The 16,002-nt window shown below is 38.0% G+C and overlaps 1 protein-coding gene across 2 annotated transcripts in view; it reads left to right on the top strand.

Annotated features, from left to right (window-relative positions):
* Positions 1-16,002, top strand: part of LOC306856465 (neuroligin-1-like) — a 220,683-nt gene that overhangs the window by 81,743 nt on the left and 122,938 nt on the right. Inside the window, exons 3-4 of one of the 2 annotated variants that reach the window (XM_079395767.1) lie at positions 3,372-3,431; positions 8,786-8,938. In XM_079395767.1, the coding sequence (XP_079251893.1) occupies positions 3,372-3,431; positions 8,786-8,938 (213 nt within the window). The remainder of the gene's footprint in view (positions 1-3,371; positions 3,432-8,785; positions 8,939-16,002) is intronic. The other variant, XM_079395768.1, reaches the window with a different exon arrangement.

Raw genomic sequence — 16,002 nt, 5'->3', positions numbered from 1 at the left:
GCAGAGCTGGCGAGTCAGAGGCAGTTGAACGATGATAAATCAATCTAGCGTGTTATGACAGTGAAAGAGCGGATGATTGTGGAGTCTGCTTGTGTGCGTATCGCTTCTTACCTGACACATGATCGGCTTGCAGTAGCTGTGGTCACACAGTGGATTTGTAGTGAACCTTGCTGCCTTTAATCAGCAGACTGGAACCTGGCGGAGAGAAAGAAAGAGAGAGGGACTGAGGTGAACCCAGCTGTAGGGGTCACACAGAGGGTTCCGGCGGGGGCTGTGACCCCTCTCAGGGATGAAGTGACAGGCTGGTGAAGGGAATAAATGCACTTTGCCACCTCAAAACATTTCCAGGCTTCAAGAGAACAGATACACGTGTGGTCTAAATAAAAGCTTGGCTCATAATGGATTGATTTGATGAGATATGAACACAGAATCCTGCTATTACAGAACGAGAAGGGCTTTTACATGGCGAGTTGATTGTTTTAAAAAATGCAGATAAACTTTGCTTTTAAACTCTCATTTGGGGAACATAAATGCACATTTGTGGAAAGCCGCTATGTTGCTGTTATTCAGTCGTTCCGCTGCTCTAAACCTCTCACCTAAATTATTCGAATTTTGGAAATTTATGTGGCCCAAAACACTTAGTATACGGATTCTGTTTTATGAGGAACCAAAGCCAAAAACCTTTGCTTAAAGCTTGTTTTTTCTCCCATAAAACCTGTGACACACCAAACCGACATAAAAGAACTAACGCCGACTTGTTGTTGCCTCACTTCGCCTGAGTCTGGGCCTGAAAGTTGTGCTTGTATGCAGCCAACTAACATGTACATTCTTTGCCTGCTTGAGAGGAAAGGACTATCTATAGCAGCAGGTGGCGATAGCCTATATTCGTTGTTCAAAATCAAAACTAAGACTGTAGATATACAAATCGTGCCAAATTATTTGCCAAATTTTGGATGAATAAATCAAAAGTAGGGCAGTACACTTAATTCAAAATGTTATATGAACTAGTTTCTGTGAATATTAAGCCGCAAAAATACTATTTAAATATGAATGAAAGTTTTCCATTTTTATTTAAAAACGTTGTGTAAATACCCCATTAGAAGAGCAGTCTGTAAGTGCATCGTTTGTTTGCTTGCGTTTTCCGTCTCATGCACTGGTTCGCTAAGCTGAATAGCCAATCAGAGTGAGCTCTCTCACCAACCACCTGACACCGATTCAACATGCTCAATCGGCCAAAATGCCACCGACAGGGTCCAACTGGTGCCGATGGTGTGTAACATACCGCATAAACTGTGCTTACTGACGTGTCGGCTTGGTGTGTCACAGCCATAGAAGCACTAGTTGTGTTTTCCCTCAGCACATGTAAATCTATAAAATAAAAGGCATTTTTTAGTTGACATTTCTGTAGAATCTTATTTTGACTGTTTTTTCCCCATCGGATGGAATCACTGAGTTTCCATAGCGGCTTTTTGAGATCCAGAGAAAGTCAGTCTTCGCAAACATGTTTTGTACTGATGGTGAGATTAACTCTAAGCCAGACCTCGCTCAGGCCTGATCTCTGCCTTTGCCTGTCTGCTTGCTCCATTCACCCCTGGCCCTCATGTCAGCTGGAGTCTGGGCGGCGCTCGAATTCTCCACCCTGTATAATGAGGACTGCTCTCAAAGCAATTATCTACTGATAAAAATCGTTCTGTGTAATAAGCTACAGAACTATAAGGCTGCAAGACAGGGATATTGAGGTCATTTTCATTATAGTTGATGTTATTGTGCAAGCTTATTTGTGGCAGTTGTATTGTCGGATAAGGATTTAGTCAATTCTTGGTCTAGACTTGCTATTTATTAAATTATTTTTTCTTTGCAGGGCTGCTTATGGTGAATAAAACACTTGAAATGATTTCTATTTTATGCTGTTGGTTCAACTTCAGTGAAAGTATTATTATTATTAACAATAATAATAATTAAATGTATTAATTAATGACATTAATGACTTTCTATACACACACACACAGACACGTGTATATATGTGTGTGTGTGTGTGTATTTCTGTGATGACAATGAATGTACTTTAAAACTAATCAAATGTTCTACATTTCCCCCCCACTTTCTCCATTCATTTTTGTGTACACAGGGCATTGATTGACCTGATTCATTGGACTGAATATTTATCTGTTGTGTTTAACCTGTTTTTATGATGCAAAATGTTTATTTCTTTTTTAGACAAAATCTGAGTGGAACAGCCTTAAATATTAACAATGTTTTTATTCAAAACAGCAGCTGTCATTTTCAACCCATTTTTGGAGTTACAAAGGTCTTGGCCCAGACCAGAAAACACAGAGCTTCACCAAAATAAAATGGACTCAATGCAGCGAACGGCCCTCTCCATTCCTCTGTGTGGTCCATTAGAATGTGTGGGTCATGAGTTTTGGCCCCAGCTGTCTGATTAAATGGACAGATTGACTTTTGGCTGAGAGAGCTGCTTCATCCCCCAGTCCTCCTGCCCCTCTCTCTCTCTCACACACACACACACTATATACACACCCCTGCATGCTCACCGAAACCTTTGGCTTGGTGTTGTCTTATTTTAAATGAGCTTCCTGCATGCACGAGTTAATCTGCTTTTGTTGTACGTCTGCGTGTGTGAGTGTTTCCTGCATTCTTGAGTCTGAAACTATATCACTGAAAACAATAAGCAAGAAAACAGTATTAACCTTCACCGGCCTCTGACTTGCGTTGTTAGTTCTGCTGTGCCTCTCTGCATTATTTTGCAGATTAAAAAGCAAATGGTGAGCATCTAGATTCTTCTTTATACTTGCAAACATAGTCTTTTCACAACTGGATGTTTCCTTTAATAATCAGTCAAATTAATAAATCAGGTATGATCGGTAAAATGACCCACAGGTGTAAAATAACAACGCAGTGCATTGGCTGTTGAATGCATTTGGAAGATGATGTGCATTATTGCAAAAAGAGAAACGTTTAAACATTTTCGACTGTCAAAACCCAGCAATGAATAGTTAACCCTGTGAAAAACAGCATTAGTCCCCTTGATAATCAGGAAGTAATATTTTTGACTTGAAATGAATATCCTTATTTTGTACTGTTATGTGAATCAGTAAGGCAGTAAGGAGGTTCTTTTCTGTCTTACAACTTTGTAAACATCTAAACATGTTTATTTTGTTGAATTTTAGCTCAGATCTTCCTTTCTGATTTCCTTTCTCTTTCTTTTTTTTTTTTTTTTTTTGGTTAAATACGCTATCGTTTTTAAAGCCAAGGATTTCAGTGCGAGTTCTTTGTGTCTTTGAAGCACTTTTTGAAGGCTTGTTTGCTCTTGTATTTTCTCTCTGCTCCATCTTTTCCATTCTTGATCCTAGGTCCTCTTTCAAAGAAACAGAATGATGATTTAGCTGATAATGACGGTGCTGAGGATGAAGGTATTTTTTTTGATGCCAAACTGATATGCATGACAAGGAACCCTCCGGTTTTTTCTTCTTTGTTTTTCTTAAATTTCTTGTCCTTTTTTGAGAGTGGAGATTTTTTTTCTTGCTCGTTTTTTGCTGGATGTGTTTTGTCGTTTTTGCTTGATGTGACCTGTCTCCCGTCATTCCAGATACACATAATTGTTAATAACCCTTCATAGGATTTTGCTTGAATAATAATTTTATTATCATTTCCTTTTAATTTTATATGTTGCATCTCACCTAAACAAACCGAAAACAAGCAAACAAACTAATATTCCTAATATTAATTCCTAACACTTTTTTGCATGATTTTTCAACCCTTCTGCCTTTAAAAAATACATTCTGATGTAATCCCCTTGTTAAAAACAAAAACAGATTGACAATTTTCCAAAATTAAACCAGAAGCCCCCTACAAAAATTTCCTATGCAACATTGTATGTTCCTGGAGTCCAAAATGCCACGTCTTCATTTCCATCAGACTGTACATCAATAGTCATTACTGTCCAGCCGTTGAGATGACTTTTAATTGCCTGATGTTTAGTGGTTGTGCAAAAATCTATAGAGATGCACAACAAATTAACACATCGATTAAATGCCTGCGCTGTAGACTGCAAAAGAGGTACAAAATCTAATGAAAATAATCCCTGAGTGACTGTATGTGATAAAAACATTTCGTTTGGTGTTTATGTCAGAACAGAAGCCCAGTGCAGACGGTCTCCTGTATAATCAAATGAAATAGGAACCAATTAGAGGAGGCTAAAACCAGGAAAGAGCCTCCTTGCTTTGATCTGCACATCAAAAGATTACAGCAACACAAATATACAGTGAGAATCCCACAGAGTATCTCACAAGAACTCTCTTGAAACCGACAGAGTAATCCTCTTAAGCAGGCCTGACGATATACAGTACTGGGAAAACACTCATCGCCAACATCAGCTGAAACTTCAGCATCTTCAGAGGCCTGGTCTGAATTACCTTAAGGACACTCACGGCTGCCCATCAAGTGTATGTCGTACATCAAGCTACAATGGCTACAAAGTCCTTACAAAACCAGGAGCTTCCCTATGATTTCAACATGTTTTCTCAGATCTACTGTGGATCTTTTAAGACGTCTCCAGTGATCGGCTGTTCCAACTTGTTTTCAAGGATTTGAAATGATCAAATCACATTTTAAACTACACGTGTGCTAAGGTCATCCATTCATTGGAAATCAGGCTAATCATGGCTAATCAGGTTAATCAACTTTCATAGTGCAATTTTTATTCTTTTATTGATTTGGTGTTATCAGATACTAACTCAATATGAAGAAACTTATGAGCATCATATTAGACAATGTCATACAATGTTGTAATTACGACTTGCCGGAAATAAAATCTATAGATATAAAATACTTAACCTCTTAAGACCCCAGAAAAAAGTTTTAGGAAAAAAATTAGTTTTTTCATGTCTTTAAATTGTTTAGAGCATTTAGAATAATGTAAAAAAGAAGAAGATATTTCATTCATAAGTTATGCTATGTCCTCATTAGAGGACATCGGGACTCAATTTCTTAAAAAAAAAAAAAAAGACATGAATGAACATGCATAGGCAAAACAATTGATTTTTAAAATGTAAGCCGACCAAGACCACTTCTTCAGCTGGATTTCGGTACGGTTGTTTGGTCTGCACCCGAGTGCAATTGCTGTATTCACACCTGCCCAAAAGATCCACACCTACAGGGGGAACGAACTTGAGTTTGATTCAGTCAAACTAAGCAAGACAGGTGTGAATACACCCTAAAATACTTATTGCGCTAGCTTGTTTTTTTTTCAGAAACCTGCACTGTTCTGAAAAAGGCTACCAATGTTAACATGAATCAAAGCTGTGAATTTACAAGTACGTAAAAAGATTGTGGCGTCGCTAGTTTGAACAATTTATGTTACGTTGTACTTACATTAACGTATTTCTAACATCTACCAAAAGGACTTTAAACAGAAATGTAAACGCAGTGTGTCAAAATACTCCAAGGTCACTGTAAACCGACAAAGTCTGCTTAACACGAGCTCTTATCTTGTCGAAAATCAGGTGATTTCCGAGTCAGACATACATCTTAGCATACCACATCCTTACTTTTGACATAGTTAGAAACAGCTTGACCTAAATTACCACAGTTTTCATCAAGTTTCGCTTGAAAGCGCTTCAGTAACGTTTTTTAATCTAACGTATGGGTGACTTCATGTAGCCGAACGAGCTAAACATTTAAGTAAACACGTTTATTCAAATTCCTGAGGCCTATCTGCATGCGCTTTTTGCTAAGTGGAAAAGGGCCGCTGTTTGGCTCTTAGACAGCTGCAGCTGATAGGGCTGAGAGGAGAAACAGAATGCACATTAATTATGTAGACATAACGCTACCTTATTACTGCACACTGCTTATATCAGCTGCCGTGGCATTGGTGACAGTTCTCGCCAACCAGCTCCTCTGATTTTATTTCATAGATCCAGTAATTGGCTTGATCACATCAGTGGCCCACTCACAGATATTAATATCTATTCTAATTAGTTTACATTTTTGCTTTCGATATAAAAGTTGCATATGGACCATATCCCCAGATCATCAATCACATATAACAACTTCAAATACCAAGAGATTCTCTAGATATGACTATTTGCTGGAGATTTACTAAAGCAAACTATCACCAAAATCAATAACCACTTTTGACACGTTCATTAATCTGGCACTTTAGAATGAAGGGTACAACGTTTATTGACTTTTTCAAGTAATCTGTGGCAGTAGGCCCAAGAGACAATGTAAGTATGCATTCTTAGATTGTGCCAGATTGAAATTCCAAAAAATTGTGTTAGGCAAAAGAAAAAAATATAAAAAATTTTGTGACACTCTTTTGACTGCGGAACACCTAATTTGATCATTTGAAGAAGGTTTTAACTATCTTTGTCCATTCAATGGAAGTGTAAAACAACATTGGACCCCACTGACTTTAAATTTATGGATAAAAAAAAAGATATGTTTTCAAAAACCCTTTGAATGCGCACGGTGCACATATGGGTCTCTACTGACCTTACCGTTTTCAAAACACAGCTTAGCATTTGTAAGTCAGGGCATAGTCGGTCGCATTTCATCAGTGACAGAAAAACTCCAGTCATGCTATCATTTAGGAGTGACGTTTTGGAAAAAGGCCACGGTACACTGGACTTATCGTTGACATATGACATTTATAAAAGACTTTATAGAATACAAACAGACTGGTGTGCGCATACACACGTGATACGCCCTGCAGATGGGGAGTATTTCTGTCAGTCTGGAAAGACGACAGGGATCATTGTAGTATTCATGTCTCCGAGGAATCACTTTCTGTCATTTCCTCCTCCTGGACACTGATAGACTCACTGGGCTAGTTTACATTCTTCTGGGGCTCATGAGTCATTCAGTTCATTCATCTAAATGAATGTAAGATATTAAAACCTAATTAATGCTTAATTTAAAAAAAGCCACAAAATTATATATGAATCTTAAGATCTTTTTTGCATGATCAGAGCTTAAGAAAGCACTTTTTCATACAAAGCCACAACATTGTTGGGAAAAGAATATACGGGAAGGGAAGTGACGAGACAAGAAATGAGAAGAGACATTATATGGCCTGATAAAGAAGAAGAATTGAGTACAAATCTATATTTTGCAAGAGGAAAACAAAAGAGATGGAATGGGAAGGGACTCGGTGAGATAAGACGAGACATTATGTTGCCTGATGAAGAAAAACTGTTGTGAGAAAATCTTATGCTTACCATTTTGCAAGAAAAGAAATGGGATGAGTGGGATGAGACCAAAATAGAGAAAAAGAGACATTTCATGTCTGATGAAGCAGAGAAGAGATGAAAAGGGGAGTTGAGACAAGGTGGGACAAGAAGAGAGAAGATGAGATGGGCAGAGAAGTTGAGACAAGAGGAGATGGGATAAGAAAAGAAAAGAGAAACCTTTGGTCACCTGAATCAGAAGAACGCTGTGCGAATCTCACTTTGAGGATTTGGAAAGAAGAGATGAGATGGGGCAGTAAGGGACAAAGAAAGATGAGATGACATGAGACATGGTGCCTGATAAATAATACTCATTTTTGGCAACCTCACTGTGAGCCCTTTTCAAGAGGCTAAAATTGTGACTGGACACAATGTGGGTAAGGGGAGAATCTCACTTTGAACGTTTAAGGACCAGGTGTAGGACAAGGTCAGAGGACACGAAAAGAGACAAGGCAAGAAATTACGTTGACTGATGAAGAGGAACTACTGTATTGTGTGCAAATCTCACTTTAAGTATTCTGGAAGAAAAGAACAGAAGAGATGGGTCCAGGTGAGACAAAATGAGACTAGAAGGGACAAGATAAGACAAGACGAGGCATTTATGTTGCCTGACAATGACAAACCCATTATGTGTGTTTTGCATTGAGCATTTTGGAATAGGAAAAGAGACAGAAAGGAATGAGATGAGACGGCGACGAGACATTAAATCACCTGATACAGAAGATGCATTGTATGCAAATCTCACTTGGAGCATCTTACAAGAAGAAGCGAGAAAAGAAGCTAACTGAGATGAGAAGAGAAAACAAATGGCTGATAAAAAAAAAGAAATTGTGCGTACACACATTTGGCACGAGGTGGTCTTGTTTAGGGACCTTAAGAAAATTGTTTTGGAAAATTATAGCTTTTTTCATTAGGTTTTTTTTTTCACTTGTTACGAGATCTCCCAGAAGCAGGTCCCTGCACGCCCAATAAAATAACTGAGATTTATGTGAAGGCTTTGCAACCATGATGAAATGGCACTCTCCCTCAAGCAAGACGAAAGTTATCATCTGCATCGCATTTGTGTTTTGAAAATACCTCCCTCTCGGACAGAGACCATTTTCCTAAAGTGGATTACTTTGCCTAAGCAATGTATGGAAATTTAAAAAGTGTGCCATTTTCATTGCTAAAAGAAAAATGTGATCGGAGAAGATGAGGTGAAGCGGCAAGCAAGTTTGCCCACCTTGTTTCTTAGTAATGTTTCAAAACCTTACTTAATTCAAAAGCATTACTTTGGAAATGAAAATGCCCATTTTAATTCCCACATTTTATTACTGACAAACCCCTTAAGAAAAAAAGTACCAGAAATTTTTCGATCACCAGGAACATTACATTCATATTGCATAGGAAATTAATGAGCTCATTTTTAAAACCGATCTTGTCTCAAAAATAAAGCCAATGTGGCCAATTTAAGCAAAATGGGAGCCCTCAGCTCTGAATGCATTTCCAGCTGTCTACAGTAATTTGTCATGTAATCGTTTCTACCCTCCTTTTTCCAGACATTCGTGAAAGTGGGAGCCCCAAACCTGTGATGGTTTTCATTCATGGAGGATCGTACATGGAAGGAACAGCAAATATGTTCGATGGAAGCATCTTGGCCAGTTACGGCAACGTCATCGTCATAACCGTAAACTATCGGCTTGGTGTGCTCGGTAAGTTATTCCATTTTGCTGAAGTTTACCAGCCATGCATCAGAGGTCCCTGTCATACGCTATCCTCAGAATGGCTTGTTTTAGCTTTGTTTCTCTCCACTGAGGTACTATTTTCCTCCAGTGAACGATGATTTAGTTGCCTGTGAATAGCCTCAAGCTCATAAGCATAAAACGAGTGAAGTGGCAATGGTTCTCCACAGCAGCGCGCATGCATGAAAACTTATTATAGAAAAGTTTGCTGTAGTTGTACATGATTTAAGGTGATAGTAAATACTGGAACTATCAAAGCTTTACGACCTTCCGGTTTCAGTTGCAAAACAACAACCTCTAGCTGTGTGTGCTTCTTTGACTCTTTCTCCATCGCTATTCCTCTTCTCCTGTCAATTGTAATTTTTCAATTGGGTCTTTTTATTTAATGATTGAGATTGCCTCAAGCAAATGGTGTTGGATTAATAAGCTTTGGAATGTTTCTACAAGATGTTTCCCAGATTCCGTTTGTCTAGAAATGGAGCATCTGTTATCAGAGGGAAGTTAAGAGTTATATTTTTGTTATGTGCATGTACATGCAGTTAGCACCGAAGTAGTCATTTCAAAAAATATCTATTGCAACAGCTGCTTTTCTCAGATTGTATCATCAGATTTGTCTGCTCTTATACAAATGTATTATTTTGTTCATTATATATATTCAGTGTTTTCATTTTATACAACTTCCAATGATGAAAATGCTCATAAACGCCCTCTTTTGATTCACAATGCTGTAACGGCTTATGGAGAAATGCTTCTATTCTCAAGAGTAAATGTACAGTAACTCAAAAAACAGACAAAGCCACCAAAAGCATTTTGAGGAACAAATATTTCTGATAATTTCTATATATGTGTGTGTGTGTGTGTGTGTGTGTGTGTGTGTATATATATATATATATATATATATATATACACATACAGTATATATATCATGCTGTTGAGGGTCATTTTAAAATTTTTAGTGTGATCAATTTATTGACCAACATAGTGAATGTTTCATTTGGAAAAAGTTGGTTATTGACCAATTATTGGGGCAAATTGTCACTCTTAAGCTGTGATTTGTCATGCAGGGTCAATTTGATCTTCAAAAGTATTAGAATGGATAAATTATTGCAATTAATTTTTGTCAAATTGATGACTTGTCAGTTAAATAAGAGCTATAGGTCACTATAACTCATACACTTGGTCCATTTGTGAGGTGTTTGTTATCGATATATCAGTAGGGTTTTTATGATCAATTTAATGAAGTTGTTGACATCTGTACCTGCACAGGATAAGTCACCATTCTGACCAGTGTCAAGATGCTGGAAGATGCTAATGTGCTGGTTGCGTGAGGCTTCTGTCAGTGTGTGTTTCTGGCCTGCGCTTCATAAATATTGAAGAATGAATGCATGAATTTTGAAATTAGCCTCAGTTATTTGCATCAGAGTCATCACAGTAAATCTCTCTGTTGGTAAATGAGGCCCAATGTGATCTTTCTCCACTAATGATTCAGCTCGCAGCCATCTTCCCTCAGTCACCCTTAGCTTTTTATAACAAATCCACTGCTGATGATAGGCTATTTTTTTTCTATCTAAGGCACATTAGGGTTTTTAAGCATGTGCCCGCATGCCACAACTCTTAATTTATTATTGCTATGTTTTTCTCATGGTTGTCTGTGGTTCTGCTGAGCTCTGGAGCAGCCTCTGGGAAAGGTGCTGTAATGGTGAGAGAGCCTAATGGATTATAGCACTGCACACAGTCTGAGTGTCATTATCAGAACTGTTGTAGATTTATGGAGCGAGTCGCTCTCGTCATGCCCCCCTGAATAAAACTGCTCTCTGACAGCTAATCAGCTGGCACAAGGGCCCGTTTTACCGAGCGCCACCTTCATATTTTTTTTCCGGTGTCCTGATTCTCTTCAGCAACTGTCCTTTAAATCCAACCAACAGCAAAGTGTTGAACCTAAAATAGCACCACACCCATATGGAATAAATAACTAGTTGAAGTGTGAAATTTTGATGAGATTTTGTGGGCAAACAAAAGGTATATTGTCTGTTATCAGTTGTTTGGTCATGTATGCTCACAGCTCTCAGACTTACATATCAAACCATATGTCCAATATTTCTGGGTTTTGGCTTTGTTTTCCTATTGTTTTGGAAAACATTGTAGCATGTGAGAAGCTGAGAGCTACAGAGAATGTTCATAGCCATGCAAATGTGTTTTTTATGCAATTTAGAAATTGGGCATGTCTTAACTTCCAAACAAAGCAGCTCTCTATTGGTGAACACAACAAATTTGCTTGACCAACTTGCCTGTTCAGCTTTTTCACAAACTGAATTCCTATTGAAATTACTGGATTTACATGTGAAATTTCACAGAGCAAAGGTAAATGTGACCTTTAATAAATTTTATGGGCAAAAAAACGATCTACCAAATGGAAACATGGTTTTTCACAACACTGCTAAAAGCCTAAGCTGGTTTAAGATGGTTTTGGTTGATGTAATATAGTCCTGTCCTGCCCAGGCTGGTGTTTGTAGCTGGTTTCGTCGAATGCCTCTCTGGTCTCCCTCTGCACAAAACAAGAAGCTTACACAAATTATCTTGAACTGTTTCATTAGGGGGAAAAAAAACCCATGAAGACAAAGCATATTAATATCACATCTTGTCTACTGGTTTTTAATTCTATTTTTAAAGAGCATTGCTCTCTGCTCGTGAATGACACACTGAATTACAGTAGAACTGTTAACTAGATCTAAATGTGTTGTGATTTGAGTCATCAGCGCTTGTTAGTCAGTGTGTGAGTGGTTGGGTGGATGCTGCGCTTCTGTAAAACAGATGCAGTCGGCGGCAGAGGTGTGTGCGCTCACGTGCCGGTCAGTTCAGTTGTTTACTTCTTTGTCAAGACTTTACTGCATTGCTCACCCTGTAATAATTGGTTTGCTGTTTTGCTTTAATCATTCCATGTGGCCCAGTGTTGAGGATTATTATTTTTCATGCTTATTAATTTCCTTCTCCCTTGAAACAAATACCCATGATGTTTCAGTTTCATTAGTCTTTTGCTTTCTCCAACCTCCACCTCTCTCGCTTTCTCTCCACGTTTTTGCCTTCAGCGCTGTGTCCTTTATCATCGACTTTCTCTCTCTCTCTCTCTCTCTCTCTCTATCTCTCTCTCTCTCATTCCCTTCAGTCATATGCATGCTTAAACGTAAGCACGCCACAGGGTCTTTAAAGAAGCATGTATGATGTCTGACCCTATTCAGGAAGCAGTGTGTCTGGGGAGATGCTTCATTGGAGGGTGTTTATGAATCTTAACAAGCATTTAACAACTGTTCGGGATCGTCCCTCGTCCATTATTTTGCCTCTCCAATGCTAGCTAGTACTGGATGTTTGGGACTTGTGTTGATTCGGGTGGTCAGTTTACCCACACTTTTGTCTTTTCACAAGAAACAACAGCTATCTTGGATCCAATGAAAAGCTGTAAAAAAGTTTGTGTGTATGTGTATTAATGATTGTGGACTCAATGATTATGATTAATTCATTATTTAAAAATATTCTAATATATAAAATTTAAAAAATATTTAAAATTAAATATTGATTAACATTAACTGTGAAATGTTAAACATGCCTATGGGAAATGATATCCTGTTTCCTGTTTATTTTTATATTTTTTTTAGTAATTCAAGTATATTATCAGTCAGTAAGATTTGTTATTGTAATTTTGAAAGAAATTAGCATTTTATTTAGCCAAGGATGCACTGTTAATTGAAATGTGAATGTAGATGAGAATGTAGAGACATTTATCAAAAATGCTTTCAAAGAAAAAAGTAGACCTATCCCCATTTCCAAAGAAAATATTCTTGAGCACCAAATCAGCATATGAATATGGGTTTTGAAGGATGTGACACTGAAGGCTTGAGTAATGTCTGCTGAAAATTCAGCTTTGACATCACAGGAATAAACCATATTTTATAAATATATTACATAGAAATATATTAAAACTGTTATTTTAATAATAAAAAAAAAATACAGTTTTTATTGTATTTTAATTTATACACACACACACACAGACAATAGGCAGCATTATGTATCACTGCCACCTCTGGTCTTGACCCAGCTTTCATGCTACCCTACAGATTTAATATCACTTCCCTGCAGATTTAGTAGTCTACGTATGTGCATGTGTGTTATTCTAAGTAATGGGCCTCACTGGTCATGACTGGTGGCTGCTTTGGTAGAGGGCAAAAAGGCAAGCGACAGAGGACAGAGGACATCTGCCATCACAGAGGCTTTACCCTGTGAGCACCGCTAACCGAAGGGATTAGTTCAGCCTGCAAGAGCGCAGCAGATGTCCATCTGGGTCCACTCACTCACTCATGGCTCCTCCTCTTCTGCAAAGTCTCTCTCTCACTTCCTTTCACTATCTCTCTTTCTCGGTTCCTGGTTTTGGCCTGGTTCCACTGACATGTGGATTGCCCCAGGCTAGACTCAATGTAGATATTAATAAGTAGTCAAATTTGGTGTGCTGTTGAATCCACAATGGAAGTTTGACATCATGATTTCATGCATTCCTGGACTTAAAGCACGAGTTAATGAGATTTTGGTGACACTTTTCTCTCTGTGGAGTATCATAATCCCTAGGGATCTTGTGAAGAGAAAATAACTTTTGGTGCTGATGAGTCTTTTTGACGGCAAGTTTCTGTTTGTTTTTGAACTTAGATGAGCACCAGAAAACCACCTGTTTTACTAGGGATGTCAAAAGTATAGCTTCTTTGCTACCAGGGTTGTCTGCCATTCCCAGTTGAGTTGAGGAAGTATTTTAAATTCCAACTACTGAATTTGAATGGAGGTCAACAAAATGCAGATTTTTAATATAAGTTTGAAAGCAAGGACATATACTGTAAATAACTAAATTGAAATTAATATTTGTAGTTATTAAATAGGCCAATTTTGTCAAGAAACTCCTTTGAATGTTGACTTTTAAAGCCACATTTAAAAGTTTGGAAACTAATTTTAAAGTTTCAAAGGTCTTACATCATATAAACATATTTTTGGACCCGAGTGGAAGATCATTTAATTTCAATTCAGTAAATTCCTCATACTGTCATTCCTTTACAAATTGTAAATGAATTATTCAAAAATAATGGCAAAACTATTAGCCGCTCGAAATTTAGTTGTAAATATTTGCACTTTATTACTTATAGTTTCAAGGCTACATTTATTTTATTTTAAAACTAAAAAACTAAAAAGCTGAGTTTTATTATTTCAGTCTTCATTGTCATATAAGCCTTCACAATTCATTCTAATTTCCTGATTTTGCTGCAACATCAATAATCATTTCTGATTATTATCAACGCTGAAATCATTGCGCTGCTTAATTTCAGTTTGAAACGGACTTTTTCAAGATTTTTTTACGAATTGATAGTAAAAAAGCAGCATTTTTGTAACATTATACATGGCTTTATTGTCCCTTTGATTAATTTAATGCATTCTTGATGAATAAAAAAATATTAATTCCTTTCAAGGAAAAAATAAATAAATTCTGACCCCAAACATTTTAACAGTAGTCTATGGAATGGGCAGGAACTGAACACTGGACCAAACAATCGAACCAGCAGCCATAGAGTAGTTTGGAGAAGGAAGTTATCTAATTTTTGAGGATGAAATAACTGCCTGTACCCTTGGGGTTTTATTTACTGTATCAGGGAGAGAAATTGAACTCAACCCCAGTTGCATGTGAAGTTCAAGTAATTTAAAGCCTGGAGCACGCAGGAGGCCTCTCCCTTGTCTGGGACTCGTTGTCAGGTTGACCACCCTCACATCCAGCCACACTGCAGGGTCTGTTAAGCAAGAGGGGTACCCACACATGGATGTGTCCGTATGCCTCCATCCATCTCTGCCACGGCACCAGAGATTAGCCGGGCCCGCTCGTGGGCTTTTCGGCTGGGACCAACTGCCACTGCGGATGATCAAGGTGCTCGACGGGATTCACGCAGCGCTGTAGCTTCTGCCTGGGGAAAACAGATGGACATGTTTAACACCTCAGAAATGAACTACGCTGCAGGACCAAAGCCAGGGAACCCTCTGAGCCAGGATGGATTGCGTGTAAACCTCCGAGGGTGGAACAAATCTTTGGTTTGGTGCTTGGGTTTTCACCCCCCCATGCATTACAATCAATTACAATTCCCATGGAGATTCCCTAGAAATCCTTTCCCTTTTTACAGTACCTAATGCTTCTGCCAAATTTACGTTAAAAGAATAGTTCAATGGAGTAGTTCACATTCTTCTTATGGAACATAAACGTATGTTTTTTGGACAATGGAAGTCAGTGGTCTCCAATGTCCAATTGTTTTAGACCCTCTTGACTTTCATTGGACAAAAATGGTTGAAAGATTCAAAATATCTTCTTTTGTGTTACTACAGAACCTTGAAGTCATTCATCTCGGTCCTTGTAACTTGCCTCGATCCTTCACTGATCAATTTATGATTGTTGCTGAGGAGATCCACAGCTGTAAATTTCCCCCAAATTCAGTTAATCAGAGGTTAGGCTGTAGCCGAACAGATAAAGATTTATATCTCTAGTCACCAGCCCCAAGCTTCTTGGCTCTTGTAATTCCGTTTATTCTGTTTGGCCTCAACAAAATCTTATTTACTCCACTGGTTTCTGTGGTACCTGCTTTTCGCGTGTTTGAAGGCTCCAATTCTGGAGTCTTGTGAAATTGTATGTGGTACCCACTGGCATACAGGACACCCCCGCCGCCTCCATGGTGCTCTGGGCCCCCTCACGGCATTGTGAGCCAATTATATTATGGTTAGCTTATCTAGAACGATTTTTCTTCACATAGACGCTGCATCAAAGCAAGGAAAGTTTTTTATAACAGAGCTGCATTCTGATTTGAAATTGAATTGCTTTGATGACATGTAATGTAACTGTCAAGTGAAAAGTAACATATTTTCCTTACACCCTAACTATCATGTCAGTGTAAACATCCTAATCATTATTTTCAAAATGTTTTCAAATATGTATTTTTATATTTTGTTCGTACAAATAATTGGGGAGT

This window comes from Barbus barbus (assembly GCF_936440315.1).
Source record: "Barbus barbus genome assembly, chromosome: 37".
Taxonomy (NCBI): Eukaryota; Metazoa; Chordata; class Actinopteri; order Cypriniformes; family Cyprinidae; genus Barbus; species Barbus barbus.
The sequence above is the reverse complement of the archived record's forward strand: the minus strand, read 5'-3'. Positions and strand labels throughout refer to the sequence as shown.